At 33.1% G+C, this 17,717-nt stretch overlaps 2 protein-coding genes across 2 annotated transcripts in view; one reads left to right on the forward strand and one right to left on the reverse strand.

Annotated features, from left to right (window-relative positions):
* LOC125841173 (vacuolar protein sorting-associated protein 32 homolog 2-like) overlaps positions 1–17,717 on the forward strand; it is a 134,413-nt gene that overhangs the window by 44,064 nt on the left and 72,632 nt on the right. The gene's annotated exons all lie outside the window — the stretch shown is intronic.
* LOC125841168 (glycosyltransferase BC10) lies at positions 1,327–6,757 on the reverse strand. Its single transcript, XM_049520231.1, has 2 exons — positions 5,735–6,757; positions 1,327–2,318 (listed from the first exon to the last, which is right to left on the reverse strand). The coding sequence occupies exons 1-2, from the start codon at positions 6,260–6,262 to the stop codon at positions 1,680–1,682; spliced, it is 1,167 nt and encodes a 388-aa protein (XP_049376188.1). The 5' UTR covers positions 6,263–6,757; the 3' UTR covers positions 1,327–1,679.

Consider the following 17,717-nt stretch of genomic DNA (forward strand, 5'->3'; position numbering starts at 1 on the left):
AAAAAAAAAATTTAAGTTTATTTTTAAAAAATATTTTCTACTTCAAATTTTTATTTTCACCCCTACCCTCGACCCTCCCCCCACCCCCAAAAAAAATTTAAGTTTATTTTTAAAAAATATTTGCAATTTCAAAAATTATTTTCTACTCTAGTAAAAATAAAATATATTTCTCAAAAATATTTTTCATTCATAAATCAAACACTAAAATTTTTTCCGGAAAATATTTTCTACTCACCAACCAAACATGAAAAAATAAATAAAAAATCTACTTGTTTTTTAGGAAAACATTTTCTAGGTTTCATACCAAACACACCCTAGATTAAAAAAAAACTTTGAAACATGTAAGCCAATTTGCTACATTAAAAATAATATTTAACTCAATTTTATGATTATTTGCTGTCTCGCACTAACTATCTAAATCGAATATCAACTAAGCATTTTCTGTTTGGAAGGCTACCTTCGAATTAATTGAATATCATAATTTTTTTAATATTCAAAATATTCTTCTAAAATAAAAACTGTTTTTTTGTTGGTTAAATTGGGGTAGGAGAAGAGAAAACGGAGGAAGGGATTATAAGATGATGTAAAACTTGACCTATAAATTTATATTTGATTAAAAAGGCCCATTATTTCAAAATTTGTAAAAGAAAAAACTCATGTTGAACATGAAGAGATTGTTTCGTACCATGTGAAAAAATAATAGGACAAATTACTTAACTACACTCATTTACTTACCTTAATATCTATTTATCCCTACTTATTTCAAAAATTTCAAAAATCCCTTATTTTACCTATGTATCAGTGCACAACGCTATGTATCCCGCATGTATCCCGTGCACAACGCTATGTATCCCGCATGTATCCCGTGCACAACGCTATGTATCCCGCTATGTGGAATGTATCAAATCTAATGTATCCCGCTATGTGGAATGTATCAAACCTAATATATCCCGTGCACAACACTATGTATTCCGCAAACATCATTTTTAACGGATTTTTGGTAAATAGAAAACTAGAAGGGATAGGATGTTATTTAGTACTTATAATATGTGGTTCCTATAATTTATACAAAATAATATTTAAAATAACTAGTCACTAGTACTATTTTTGACTTGTGTAATTGAAAATTTGTACTTTGCAAATTTTTATCCATAATAAGAACATGAAGATATGTAATTTGTCAATGCAGCGCCTTTGGATATTCCGATATCTTGTTTATAAACCATAATTTGTTCATTTGGTATTGTTTAAGAATTGGATTCTTTTAGATAGATTTCACAACTTGCAGAGGTTTCCTGTTTATGAAAAAAAAAATACAATACAGCTTTAGAAACTCCAAATTACATATCCAAACAAAACTTTAACTTTATATCATAATTTCACATCGCATGTACAAATGGTCCTTAGTAATCACATATTAGGCTAAGTACCTCTGATGCATGTACATATCTGGTATGGTTTCAAAGTTGGAAATGATGAAGGACTCATGTAGGTTATCATCTAAGAGTATCAGCAAAGCAGTCTTAACAACAAAATCAACATGATGGCAGAAAAATGAGTAGGCAGGCAATGGCCTTATATTAACTAAGTAACCTACCTGACTACAACAACAACAACAAGATACCTCATATAATCCCACAAGTGGAGTCGTTGATACGACGAAATCAGATTTTTATAATCTAGAAACCTAAGTATTTTGGGGCTAGCAGAAACAGAGGTTCCAAAGCACTTGGAGCAAACTTCCTTGCAAAAAGATAGCACATTGATGTGTTTCGGTCGTTGTACGTACAGTTAGGTCCTGCCAGCATTCTCTTCATAAACTCTTCCGTGATATCTGATTTACCAAAAGTGGCAGGGTGAGCTCCGCCCCTCGACCAGTCAACCCATGTTATACTTCTGTTTGCCAAGAGATTTGATGCTTGAATATTCAGCATTGTTGGGAAGTAGTGCTCGTCTACATAGCATGCTGGCCTGCAAAACTCAGCAAACTTGGGGTAGAATTTTGTGTCTTCGACTATGAAAAGAGCAAGCTTCCTACTCATTTCAAACCATTGTGATCCTTTGCGCCACTGAGAAATGTTAACCTCTGGTAACATATTCTCATCATATCGTCCTCTTCCATATGGTCCAGGATCATCAAATGCACCAACAAAGCTATGCTTTGACTGACTTATGTACTTGTAGATGGCATTGAAATTGTAGAGGGGGATGCATGACTCAGAAAGAAGAACAAACCACTCATTGGAGATGTCGAGCAATGCATTTGCAAGGAGTCTTCTCTCAGCATCACACATACTCATCTTTCCCCATTCTGTCACCTATTAAAAATGAAGTTACAACATCATCAGCAACTTACAAGTCACAACTAAGCCAATTCCATTATAAAACATTTCTGAGAGAAGTTCTTAGCAAAGATAGAAAGACGTAAAACCATCCCAAAGAAACAGTCAAAGATAAAATGAGATGACTACTAGAATACAAAAGCAGTCGTGATAAACCAGCTGCAGAAAAAGAATACCAAAAAAGTGAAAGGAAGAAAGAAGTTTTGCAACATCTCTGAAAATTTTCATCAATGCTTTTGCAGCAAGCTACATTAACGAAATGCAACTTGGTCAAACTATCATTCACTGAACATTTACAGACCATCACAGAGGATTGATACTATAATAGAAAAGTCTTGTTCGTTTGCAGCTAAGTTGCTTCTCTTATCAGTAAGTAAGCTGAGTGCTATGCGTTCTTCTTTTGGGGATAACCGAGTTATTCCCGAAGGTCAGCAGCACACGTATCAAAACTCCGTAGATAACAGGCACGCCTCTACCCTTCTCCACTTAAATACCAGATAGTTGTCCCAATCAGCGTTTGGATCCCATGACATACGCCTAACCCACACATTATTTGTTTTGACTTGTTGGAATTACAAATGCTAATGACATTATTATATACAACACTCATGCATAAGAGCTAACAGCCAAACCTAATGCAATATGATTATTAGCCTTCTCATATATTTTTAAAATTTCACTTTAAAAGCTCCGCTTTCATCATCCTGCTCACTTTCCTACTACCTATGGGAAAGAGAAGATCAGCTCAGATCACTGGAGCAAAATGCACGAAACAGAACATATAAACTAAAACCGAGAAGTGTTAACACAAATATACTGATGTAATGCAAAAGATGCAGCTCAAACGATTTGGTGTTGGATGAGATGACTGATAAATGCTAGAAATATATGCTCAGGACAAAGATTTTTCAGGCAACACGATCTTTGACATTAGTTTTCACCTTCAAAATTTTCCCCTTGTCAGTGCTATTTAAAACACTTTTGAAACTAGCAGTGTGAGACAAGAGGTTCTCTGAGCTTTACTTATTATCAGAGCGCATCCAACAGCACATCCATAAAAACTCGAGCAGACAGTCCTAAACTTCAATCAAGATTTTCAGCATTAACTTAATTGGGCAAACCCTCCGTTTCAAGTGTTCAGAAGTCATGTCACCCACTTCAAGATCAACTATCGAGTAGCACGCCAAAATAGACAATTACGCTGCAGGTAAGCGTGCTCCAAAGTTATTATTCACAGGGAACAACTGAAGTATGACTTAAACGTGCCACATCACTCCATTACTTCTAAATTTGGATGCCCATAGATTCTGATATATGGTTACACAATAACATCAACGGAGGTACTCCCAAATCCCAATAACATCCACAAAGTTTTGAAAAATACTGTACAACCATTTAGCAAGGAGATGGGAACTCATGACGAGAGGGAGTTGCTCGGATGGTAAGCACCCCTCACTTCCAACCCGAAGGTTGCGAGTTCGAGTCACCAAAGGAGCAAAAAGGGTGGGAGCTCCTGGGGAGGGGTAAAAAAAAAGGAGATGGGAACTCATAGGAAACTATGACCCAGCGAAAAGAGACTCTACATGACTTGTTGAACGTAATTGTTCAACAAGAACCACAGTACAGACCTTGCTAGTTCATACTAGTCTATTAGAGTAGAAATCATAAATGATACTCCCTCTGTCCACTATTATTTGTCATGTTGCGCTTTTCGAAAGTCAATTTGACTAATTTTTAAAGTTAAATTAGATTACGTTAATTCGATATTTTTTATAAAAAAATTAGATATTCAAAAACTATACAAAAAGTACTATAAGTTGCAATTTTTTGCATATCAATATGATGAAAATATACATCGTAAAATGTTGGTCAAAGTTCTTATTGTTTGACTCTAAAAAAGGAAACCATGACAATTAATTGTGGATGGAGGGAGTATCTTGCTAACCTGAAAAGGTTGACTTGTTTGATAGGTTTTTACTCATAAACAAAGGCCAACGGTAACTAGTTCAAACTACAGGACTTAAGATCTTAGAAGTTTTGATAACAAACAAGTACTTCTACATTATTTGTTATCCCACTTAATACCACATTAATGGTGCACCTTTAAGATCAATCCATCATCTTTTTATTTGGTGATAAACTTCCACAATCAGATATGCTCATGAAATTGGATAACTGATACTTGTAGAGAGAATTTGCATAAATGTTCAAATCTCTCCTTCAAGAAGCTTAGCAACAACCCTTCGGGGTGGCCCAGTGGTTTGAGCTTGGGACTTCCATGTTGGAGGTCTCAAGTTCGAAACCCCTTGCTTGCGAAAGCAAGGGGTTTGCCTTCTGGGTCGAGCTCGTCGCACTAGGCTTGCCTAGTGCGGGTTATCTCTCCTGTGTGGTTTGCGAGCTATTGCATAGGAGCGGGGGTTTTACTCTGTGCGCACCCAAAGGGTAGCGGCTGCGGGTCTCCCTTGTCATAAAAAAAAAGGAAGGTTAGCAACAATGCGTCCCAAAATCCAATCTTCAGATGGTTTGCAAAGAGGAAAAACAAGGCCAAAAACCACATATTCATTAATTATCTCTTTTTCTTTAATAATTGTGGTGTCCAGGTCAGTTTGTGTGCACCTTGACTAATTCCCAGGATACCTACTACCTCCGTCCAGTACAAGCATCAAGAAACTTTGCCCACCAAGGCCTGAATTCTTAGCATCCGCTGAGATATGGACCTAAGACTTCACGATTCTTAACCAACTTCATTGACCACTAGGCCACACCCTTGAGTACATTAACCATATCATTAACATTATCATACAATATTAGCTGATTGATCAGGTTTTCCACCTTAGATATGAATATACACTTCATCCAAAATGTTCGCAGTGTCCATCATGATATACGGGCAAACTACCACTTTTAGCATAAGTAGTAGAATATGCATGCCCAGACTTCAAATGAAAATATACATCTCTAACTACAAGCACAACAATAAAAATAGCTTATCCTCTCCCCAACTCCAATGTAATAAAATAAATTTTAAAAAATAGATAAATAGCCCAGCAGAATTGATCCTCCACCTCCAAACTTGAGGGCTTCAGGTCACCAAGGGAGCAAACGGGGAAAGGATCACTGCAAAGGAATGAATTTATTGCTTTATTGGTCATGAATTCCCTCATCACAAAAAAGGAAACCAAGTCCAGTCATTAAGGAAGCATGAGTTGGGCTAACAAGCAAAATGCAATCTAGTACAATGTCAAGCCATATCTCTTTTGCAGGAACAAGTTACATGAACAGACGTAATAGAAGATCAGTTTAGATGGTATTACAAACTGCAGAGGCTCTACATACCCCCTCCCATCATAAAAAACACAAAAACAAGAAAAGGCAAATCTGCAGGGACATACCTGGCTGGGAATTTGCCTCTTGTAGAACACTGAGGAGGCTGGGAAATCGGCCTCAAATGATGGCAATGAATGAATATAAATTGAATAAAACCCCTGATGCCCCTTAAAAAACCTCTCCCAAATAGGTGCCAATGGCAATGGTCCTTTAGTCAAGAACATGAATGCAATCTTAGGAACCCTCTTAAACGGATACTTCTTTATCCGGGGCACCATTGAAGCCCTCCATAACAACTCTTTATCAGACATAGTATGTAGCAAATTAGATGGAGGATTAATCCAACTCTCTAAATTTTTAGATTCTTCCTCAATACATGGCAGTAAACTAGGCCTTATCGTAGGAACTATGCTATGAAATCCAAAATACTTGATCATATAAATACTAGCCACAGAAAAAGTAAAACACAGAAACAGAAACAGCATCAGCAAGTGTAGCAGCCTTTGTGGCAAAGCCCTAGTTATGCCATTTGTCCTAGGTACAACTAATGGATCTTTATTCTCCTCCACCATTTGAACAACTCTTGATTGCATCTAATTAACCATCAACGATTCCCCTTCTGAGTATCAACAATCTAACAAAAAACTATTGGTATCTTTTTCAAAACCCACAAAAATTGCAAAACCAAGCTTCAGACTGAGTCAAATTACTGTAAAGACTGGAACTTTACAGTAACCGTTTAGAATTGAATGCAGAAGCAGATTAATTTGGAAAAAATTGTGAGGAAGAGATTAAGAAAATACAGAGAATGGGCAGGACTAATCAATTTTTGACAATTAGTAAAGGTTATTTAAGGAGAAATAAATGGAAAAAGACTCCTTATTAGTCTAATCTAGACTATTATTAGTAGTAGGAGTTAATTTTGAGGGAGAGAAGGCTGAAAGACCAGATTTTTAGGCATAAAAATGTGAAATAGCAAAGGTGGTAGGGGAAGATTGAGGAGATGTAAAGAATCAAGAATCTGGTGGGAACGTGTTTGGAGAATGTTGGCACATCACATGCGCAGAAAGAAGAGAGAGAGATCCCTACCAACTTCAGGTTGGTGAGTGGGTGGTGGGGTGGGTGAGAGTGGTGAAGGTAGACAGGGTGAGTGGGGTCCTTAGATGGGTTGAGGGTTTTTTCAAGGTTTAGAGGTGTTTTGGTATATTGGAAAATATTTACTAAATGGGGTCGAAGAGGAACACTAGAATATACGTAGATTTTATCACTATCTCATAAAAAATAGTTAAACTATTTTTGAAAGACCTTCGACTTAATCGCATTAAATCTAAGTAAAGGAGAGAAAAATAATGAAGAAAATATAACATTTAATAAGAAAAGTAGGGTAAAACCTGCAAGAAAGAAACAACACCAGCAACAAAATAGCGTAATATTTGAAACACTATTCAAATATATGACGATAGATAACAAAAGAAAGGCAAGACATCACTATACTCCTATTAAATTTTTACTTGAATACATGGTCTCAACTTCTTTCTATCTAGAGTTATGTCCTCGAAGTTGCATCTTGTCATGTCTAATCACCTCTTCCCAATACTTTTTTGGTTTATCTCTACCCCTCTATGTACCTTTTACAACCAACCTCTCATACTTGCACACTGGGTATTTGCGCACCTCCTCTTCATATGCTTAAACTATCTCAATCTCGCTTCTCTCATCATGTCAGCCACAGAGGTCACTCTTACCTTCTCTCGGATAACATCATGTCGGTCCTAATATGTCTACACACTCATCTCAATATGACATGCATCTTCTGAACATGTGAGTTCTTGATTGTTCATTACTCCACTCTATAAAACAACCACGATCTAATCACCATTCTATAGAACTTACCTTTAAATTTAGGTAGTACCTTATTATCACACAAGACCCTAGAGGCAAGTGTCACACCCTAAATTTGGAGGGGCGTGACAGACACCTAATGTGTCATTTGACCGAGCCAACCGATATTTTTGAATACAAGCAGTGTTAACATAAAACAATAAAATTTGGGCTCGTAAACCTTCGATACAGAACGAAGGACATCCATAAACACCCTAAGTGTTACAACAAGCCTCCATTTTATTCATATTATCGCAATGCGACGTGAAATATCATCATCGATGATTCCACTTTCTTGAATTACAGACCAAAGATAATTGATATGATACTATATTAGTTGATCATGTTGATATGACATTGTACTACTTTTTTCTCTCTTTTCTATTTGATTTAAAATGGCTAAATGGCTTAGACCGACAATTTCAGTTCATATTTATAAAATTAATTCATTTACCTCATGTTTTAATGAGTTGAATCAATTGTATTTCTTTTGGATAAATAGATGTTAATATATTATTAACTCATAAAAATATAGAGAAATATGAGTATTCATATCCTATCATGGCAAGTCAACTCAAATATAATGTATTTTTATATAAAAAAAAAGCAAAAATATATTTTTATTTACTGAAGGTTAAATATATTTCGTCATTTATTTAGAATTAGTATTCTTTTATCAATATTTTTTTATAAAAAAGTAGTTTTTGTAGCACCCCAGAAAAAAATTTGAGCTAAGACTCAAACCATCCTTCGTAGTGAGTAGGATTTTACCAAGAAATTTAAAATTTCCTAAGTGTTAAGGTCACTAGATGTAGCACCTTGAGTTCCAAAAAGAACTAAAGAGAAATTCATTCAAGTCATTCCTAAGTTCTTCTAAGTTTTGGTTCAACTTCAAACGACCATAACTTTCAGTACATGATGAGTTAGGTGGCCCATAAGATATAAAATGAAAGGTCTTTGAATTATCTTTCCAATGCCACTGAGTTTGCTAAATTTTGAGTTCGAATGAGTGAGATATTCCCTTTTGAAGGCAGGCTTTCCAATTAAGGAAAGTGACCCAAAAATAGTGAGGGGTATTTTGGTCTTTTCCTTACCAAATCAGTTTTAATTCATTTTTAGTAAGGTTTTAGGGGTTTAAACTGATTTGGTTCAGTTTTATAATCTTAATATATGCCTAGGGTTTTAGTTGAGAGTTCAAGAAGAGAAAATAAGAGAAAAGAGGAAAGGATCAAGGCGTTCATCGAGATTCTTGAGAGTTGTTGCGGATTTTCTCCATGGTTTTGATCCCTACATGTCAAACATGATTTTCATATTTGAATTCGTCCATAAAGATTGAAAGATTTAAGTTCTTGAAGTTCATTTTAAATCTTGTTTTGTTGGGGTTTTAATGAATTCTTGAGATGAAAGCTAGTGATTTGAGGGTTGTTTTGAGTGGATTAGTATGTACATACGTTAAGTATTCCATTCTAAGTGATTGGGAAAGAAACCATTCGATTCTAGGCGAATTAGGGTCTGAAAACGAGCAAACAAAATTCGTCGAGTTTTCTGGATTGGGGCCTGCGCCCTGCGCCAGCTAGTGCTTCTCAAATCCTCCTCTATAGTTTAGGGGTCGGCGCCCCGCACCACTCAGTGCGCCAGGGTCGCCTGCCTCGTCCAGTTTGCAGTCGATTGCTCCGTTTGAGTTCTTTTAAAGTGTACTTTCACTCTTTTTTTATTCTAATCACTCTAAACTACTTCTAAAAACCTATAAATCATTCATAACATGAATCATAGCCTTGAATTCATAATTCAAATTTGAGGTAGAGTTAAGAGTTAAGTTTTGACAGTTCCTCCGAACATTTTGAGAAGGTCCCTTTGAGTCTTTTATAATTTCTAATAANGAGTTCTTTTAAAGTGTACTTTCACTCTTTTTTTATTCTAATCACTCTAAACTACTTCTAAAAACCTATAAATCATTCATAACATGAATCATAGCCTTGAATTCATAATTCAAATTTGAGGTAGAGTTAAGAGTTAACTTTTGACAGTTCCTTCGAACATTTTGAGAAGGTCCCTTTGAGTCTTCTATAATTTCTAATAACTTGTTTCAAGACTCAAGCAAGTGAGTGTGAGATTGAGGAGAATGTATTCGTGAGTCTAATTTATCATCACGAGATCCTTCATGTCATGAATCATAACTCTTGAATTCATAATTCACATTCAAAAGAGAGTTAAGAGTAGAGTTCAAGAAAGTCTTTGAGTTCAATTGTGAATCCTTTGAGATCAACTATCGATTTGAACTAAGTTTTGGGAAAGTAAATATGAGAATGAGAAGATTTATATACATGAGTTTCATATTATTATTTAGACTCTCGAGTTGAGTCGTTCATGCCCATAAATTCTGCATGAACTTCATAAATTGAGCATCTTTGAGTGTAGTAGTATCTTCAAGTTCTAAGTCTTGAGTATTGAATTCCTAACCCTTTTGAGATTATATTCCTAATAATGGAACTATTACATGTTACCCATGAGGTCTTTGAGTTGAGTAGTTCATGCCCATAATTCTGCATGAACCCTTTGAGTTGAGTATTCTTTAGATAAGTTGATTTTGAGTTTTGAGTTCATGTTTCTTTTAAAAAATTTATTCCTAATTATTGAGTTTCTATATTGTTATTGAGATCCTTGAGTTGATTTATGCATGTCTATATTTCAGCATGAACCCTATTTTGAGTTATAAATTTTTAAAAGCTTTTTTTAAAGCCAACACTTGAGTTTTAAACTAAGTTTTTGAGAAAGTAAAGATGAGTTTTGATAAAGAATTTTTAAAATATGATTAGTATGACAATCGAGTATGACATCAATGTTTAAGCAATATGGTATCTAGTTATGTCATCAATGTTTAAGCAGTATGATATCTAGTTATGCCATCAATGTTTAAGCAGTATGGTATCTAGATATACCATCAATGTTTATGCAGTATGACTTCCTGAGTCATCAATGATCATATTACCATATGATTTTGATATGTTTTTTAGAAAGAGTTTTCAAGTATGAGTTGAGTAAGAGTAAAAAGGGACTAAATATTTTCAAAGATATCAGTTTTTACATTGATAAAAGAGACTTTGATTTCCATATAAGTTATGAGTTCAAAAGACATTGTAAGTTACCTCTTTTAAGAGGGTAGTTTGAGCAATTATCTCAAACTAGAGGAAGAGTTATGTTTTTAAACATATGGGCATGAGTTATATATATTATTAGGAGTAGTATTGAGCACCGATATGAGGGAGAGTTCAGACAACTCACAACCCCCATAAACCATGTATGCCAACATGGGTAAAGGATCATACTTTTTGGATGATTCTTTATTGCTTTTTAAGCTTTGCTTAGTGGATCCACTTAGTAGTTAGGTTCCATACCCCCGACAAGGTAAAGGACGGCCCTGGTAGCGTGAGGCAAGACGTTGTATCATCACATAACTCATAGTGATGGTTGTCGGTTAGAGAAACTCCCACAGAGATATTTTGTAATCTTATATACACAGAGTTTACCTTGTATTTTCATATACAAGCATATTTTATTTTGTATCCTTGCATACAAACTGAGTTACTATTCCCTTTTTCAATACATTGAGTTATTTTCTACTGTTTTAAAAGTTTTTCATATATTGCATATGTATTGTTGCTTTATATTGAGTTGAGTATCCAGAGTGGAGTACCCAGAGTCGAGTATCTTATTATTGAGTCGAGCCTTATTTCACTAAGTTGNNCTAAGATGGCCATGTGAGACTTAGACTTCCGCTGTGTGTTTTTAAAGTTGTTTTAATGAAGTTTAAATGTGTGGATGTAAATAAGTTTTTTTTTATTTCCGCACTATTTTCATTATTGAATGCAATGAATGACTATGTGGCTCGTATAAGACCCCTTCGGGGTCGAATACGCCATGTTACGACTAGGGGGTACTCTTGGGTCGTGACAGTATGTTTCTATCCACCCGTTCAAGCTTATGTTTATGCTTTAGAATTTCCCTTACATGCTCGTACATTTCATGTACTGAGACATTTGGCTTGCATCATTTCATGATGCAGATACAGGTACTTAGGATCATCAACATGCGCTTCGTTGATACCATATGCAGTTCGAGTTAGCTATGGTGAGCCTCTTTGCTTCCTGAGGGTTTCACTTGTACTTTTAGTTATATCAGTTGTTAGGATATCGTGGGTCTTGTCCTGACTTCCATATTTTTCAGTTAGAGGCTTCATAGATAGACAATAGAGTTTCAGGAGTCTGTTCATTTATTTTGTTAAGTGTTTTAAAGACTTAAGTTACCTATTTTATGGCGAGTTGAATATATTAATTTTATTCAGAGTTATTCATTTGAGTTAAAGATTTGTAATTAAGTTCAATGAATTTTATTCATTTTTTAAGCTTTGTATGCTTGAGTTAGTCTTCCGCTTGTAATCAGTCAGGATGAGGATTCGCTTGGGGACCAGCAATAGTTCTCGAGTGCCAGCCACGTTTAAGGTGTAGGCTCAGGTCGTGACAGTTTTGATCTTTTATTATTTTGAAGTTTAGTTTTTATATAGGGAAACAACATATATTTCCCTTTAAACCTATATCGAAAAGTCACTTACACGCTTAAACTATGCTGAGATAACCTATTACACACTTTTACTATTCAAAAGTGAATTTATTCACCCCTTAAAACTAACGTGGCAAAGAAATAAAATGAAAATAAAACTAAACGCGACAGTTAGAAATAAAATAAGAATAATAATTAGACAACTTTCAACATCCCCCACCTCCACTCCCACCCCCACACACCTCTTCTTCTTCTTTTTCACATCTCTTCTTCTTCATCCATTATTTTATAGCATAATCTCAAAGCATGATTTTTCTTTTTGATTAGCAATTAGGTTCATTTTCATAGATTTGTTAGTGAATAATTGTATGTTGTGATAATTTTTACTAAAGGGAGAATCTGAAAAGAATTTTGGATGTATCTAAATAAATACTTAAGTTATGTTTAGATGATTTTGGTTGATTGTTTCCATCTCTTCTATTTTATTGACTCTGTTAAAGAAATTGTGGTTGTTAATCAATTTTTAGTTTTGGTTGTAATGGCAGCTTTATGGGTATGGTAGTTCTGGGTAATGGGAGGGAAAAAAGAAAGAAATTGAAGGTGGTGAAGAAGATTAATCAATTTTTGAATTTGGTGAAGATGACAACTTTATGGGTTTCGCTGAGTAACGGGTGAAAAGAAAGAGGAGATTGAGGATGGTAAAGAAGAAAACAAATGATATTGATAATAGAGATGGTGATATTTGGTGATGGATGTTGAAGAAGAAGAAGAATTGAAGGTGATATGACGGTGGTGAAGAACAAAGGATCGTTGGTGAATAAGGTGGCAGAACATGATTTTTCCGAGATGAGATATGAAGTGGGTAAGATTCAATGATGAAGAAGATATAGTTATTAGAGAGTTTTAATAATTATCTAGAGATTAATTAGTGTAAAATATTGTTAACAAAGTAATTAATAAAGAAAAGAAAATAATTCTTTTTATAGTTTTTGACATGGCGCTAATGTCGCGGCGACTATATTACACTACAACATGTGAGAGTGGTGTTACACGTCTCAAGATGGTATTAAATTTTACTTTTGAATAGTAAAAGTGCTTAAGAGGACATCATGATAGTTAAAGCGTGTAAATGACTTTTTGGGATAAGTTCAGGAGAGAATTTATGTTTTTCCCTTTTATATATTGTTTCAACCCTTTTCTTTTGCCATTATTTCTCTTTTCATATTATTTTGTTTAATGCTTTTGCTACAACATTAAATTAAATGCTTTTTTTTTTGTTTATTTACTTACTCCTAGATCTTAGTAGATTGCTTTTTTTCTTTTGTAATTAGATCTTATTCAAAAATATTCTTAAGTAAATTAAAGTTTTTGGTCAGTTCGACCATGGTAGATTTATATTTTAAAAAATAATTATGGTTTCTAATATATTTTTTTGGGGTTGAAAAAGTTTGATATTAGAGAATTTAAAATAAAAATGGAAGTATGATGAACTAAATTCTCACAATGCATCAGATTCATAGAAGGGTTGGACATGCACGAGGGTCTATTGTATAAAATCGTACCTTGTATTTTTGTAAGAGACTATTTTCACATTTCGAACTTGTGATCTCCTGGTCACATCTAAACTTGAATATCCAAATGGAGAATATGTTTTTTCATTATTTATACATACTTTTTCAATCTCAATTTATATGAGTTAGTTTGACTTAGCACAAAGTTTAAGAAATAAATAAAGACTTTTGAAATTTATGGTCCAAAATAAGTCATACATATTTGTGTGGCAAAATTTATTTCATTAAGGATAAAATAGGTATTTTAAAGTTAAATTGCTACTAAATATATATAAAAAATTTATCTTTTTAGGACGGACTAAATAAGAAAGAAAGTCATATAAATTATGACATAAGGCAATTTCATGATAATAATGCTCTCCTCTTAATTTATCATATTATCATTCATAAACATACTTAAATTATATTATAAAGATCTCCCCCCAAAAAATACATATAAAGAAGAAAAATAAAAAGAATTGAAGAATTGAAGAAAGAATGGAGAAAGATAAAAATGGGTTAGGACCATATTACTCAATTCATACTTTTATCAAATTTAATTTTACCCATATTATATGATTTAATTGCAATTCAATTTATTTTAACTTAATTTAGTTTTATTCCTGCCTATTGTCACCTCTAAAATAGCATTATTATTGAATAAATAAATGAGAAAATTTTAGAAATAGCAAACATAATAAATATAATAAGGCTCTATATCTATAGTTTCGATAATTATGCTTCATAGCTATAGTTTTGTTTGCTATGGAGGCTGCGATTTGTATATTTCGCTTGTGAATATACAAATGGGGTAAGTATATACAAATTTTGTATTTATATATTTATGAATTTTTCAGAACTTTATTTGTATATTTCGTCTGTCAATATACAAACATGGTAATTTATTTTGATTTTTTTCATAAATTGTATATAAATAAGTAGAGTAAGCATATACAAAATTCTGAATTTATACAATCAGGACCGAATCATATAAATTTTGAATTTCTATAAATCAGGCGAATAGCAAGAATTGAAAAACTGTAGCCGCGAATTACAACTTTCTTAAACTATAATTATAACACCTAATATAGATTAAATGTTTGTTATTCTGCTTAATTTTTCCTAAAAGAGTAAATTTTAGGTTTAGCAAACATAAAAATCATATTTGTATGTTATAACTATAATTTGCATAATTGTGCTCCATAACAAACTTTATGTTTGTTATGACTATTAATATGTATATTTCAGTATACTTATACAAAAGAATCAATTGTATAAGTATATATTGGAATCTGTATACAAATAAGAAAGTATTTTTTTGTATAATATGTGTTTGTATAAAGCGAGAAAGAGAGAAAGGCAAAAGAGAACTGAACAGGGAAAGATTTGTATTATATAATTATAAGTGTATAAGATGAAAATATATGTATTTGTATACACAGTTTTCTCTCGCTTTATACAAACACAAACACAAACACAAACACAATTTATACATTTGCATTTGTATAAAGTGAGAGAGGCGAGAGAGAGAGTGACGAGCGAGATCATGAGAGTGACGAGCGAGATCAGGAGAGTGGCGAGCGAGATATCTGGGGAGAGGCGCGAACGAAAAGATGTGTATTTGTATGTACAGTTTTCTCTCGTTTTATACAAACACAAACATAATTTATACATTTGTGTTGTATAAAGTGAGAGAGGCGAGAGAGATATCTGGGGAGAGAAGCGACTGACAAAGTGTTTGCTACGGATTAGAATTAAATGAAACTGTGGTTATAACATTTACTTTTAATTAATAGTTTGCTATTTTATACAATTTTCTCATTTATATAATATTGTATATTGAGTGCTTAATAGTGTATATCAAGTTTTAAACATTTTTTTTAAAAAAAATAATATAATTTTTTTGTATATTGTTGTATACCAAATGTATAATGTTATATATCAGATTATGACTTTGGTTAAAGATTTGTAATGTTAGTTTTGAGCTATATTTTTGCAATGTATGTTAGATAATAATTATCTGCAAATCCCATTGTTATATATTAATGGAGAAACTACCTTATTACACAAACATTTCTACCATATTTACTAGCTCTCTTTATAGTTTGAAATAATTACATTTTATCCAATAATTAACAATTTCATACCATATTTCAAACCAGATACACTTAGATGCATGCTTTTATCTATGAAATACACTGAAATAGGGAGAGGGACGAGTGAGAACATGAGGAAAACGGGCGAGATTTATCTATGTACCCCAAATACATGCGAATCCACTTGGATACAATGTATCTAGAACAAATTACAACTAATTTTGACCCATGTATTCCGAGATACATTTATCTGGATGTATCTGAACACACTAAAATCTGATAAAATTCGTAATATTGCAAACTAACACGTATCTAAAAACAGTTAGCTCATAAACTAGTGAAATTTCTGTAAGTTACCTTATATATTAATGGGGAATTTTCGCATATAGTTACTCAAAAATAACTTAATTATGCTCCATAGCTATAATTTGTTAATTACAGTTCATAGCTACATGTTAGATGGAGGAGAGAGACGAGTGAGATTGGGAGAGAGAGGAGAGAGGCGAGCGAAAGAGGGCAGAGAATGGATAGAGACGAATTATATATGTATATCTATCAAATAATATTATATATATATATATATATAACTGGTATACATATGCATTTGTATATATGGCGAGCGAGATTGAGAGAGGGAGGAGAGAGGCGAACGAGAGAGGACAGAGAGTGGAGAAAAGCGAACTGTATATGTATATTTGTCAGATAATTGTATATATATATAATTGATATGCATATGTATTTGTATATCTGACGAGAAAGATTGAGAGATGGAGTAGAAATACGATCGAGATTGGGAGAGAGGAGAGAGACAAGTGAGAAATGCTAGAGAGTGGAGAGAGGCTAATTGTATTTTTATATATGTAATATAATTGTATATATGTGTATAATTTGTAGTTGTATATGTATAAAAGAGGACAAGTGACGTAATTACAACTAAAATTAAGTTGCGATCCGTAATTAATTCAAACTATAACTATATTAGCTAATTAACTAGTATATGTTTGCTTTTCCACGTTATTTTCCCTACAATAATTATGCACACTATAATGTTGAATAGAATGCATAATTAAAACAAGGAAAAATTGTGCATTATAACAAACTATTAATTCAAAATAAATGGAATAACTACAATTTCATTTAATTCCAATTCACAGCAAACACTTTGCCATTCGCCTCTCTCCCCTGAATCTCGCTCGTCACTCTCAGATCTCTCCCTCGTCTCTCTCCCTCTATACAAACACAAATGTATAAATTGTGTTTGTATAAAGTGAAAGAGACTGTATATACAAATACATATATTTTCGTCCTATACACTTATAATTATACCAATACAAATCTTCCATTGCCTAGTTCTCTCTTGCCTTTCTCTCTGTCTCTCTCTCTTTAACACAAATGATATAAATACAATGAATAATTTGTGTTTGTATAAAGTGAGAGAGATTTGATATACAAATACGAATATTTTAACTAGATTCAATTGTATACAAATTCAAATTTTATGCAGATATACAAACACAATCATTAATACATGTACATAGTAGTTATATATATAATATATCTAACCGATATACATATACAATTCACCTCTCTCCACTCTTTGTCCTCTCTCGTTCGCCTCTCTCCTAATTTTGCTCGCCACTCTAGCATAACACAAAAAACATATACATATATACAAACACAATTTTCATAGATACAGACACTCGATTTATATAAATCGCTGCGATATATACAAATTAGATGCTTTGCTATGGAGCACAAATAACAAAACTGTAGCTATAGAGCGCAAATATAATTTTTATATTTGCTATTCCTAAAATTTACTCAAAAAAACAATTATATGTAAGCTTAAAATTCTATCAAAAAACTTATTAAATAATATACTATAACTAATGTATATATTTTTTAATACGTACTACCAAACCATCTTTTACCCGCCAATTGTTTATTACCTAAAGCAAACTCTT

This window comes from Solanum stenotomum, chromosome 10, assembly GCF_019186545.1.
Source record: "Solanum stenotomum isolate F172 chromosome 10, ASM1918654v1, whole genome shotgun sequence".
Classification (NCBI taxonomy): Eukaryota; Viridiplantae; Streptophyta; class Magnoliopsida; order Solanales; family Solanaceae; genus Solanum; species Solanum stenotomum.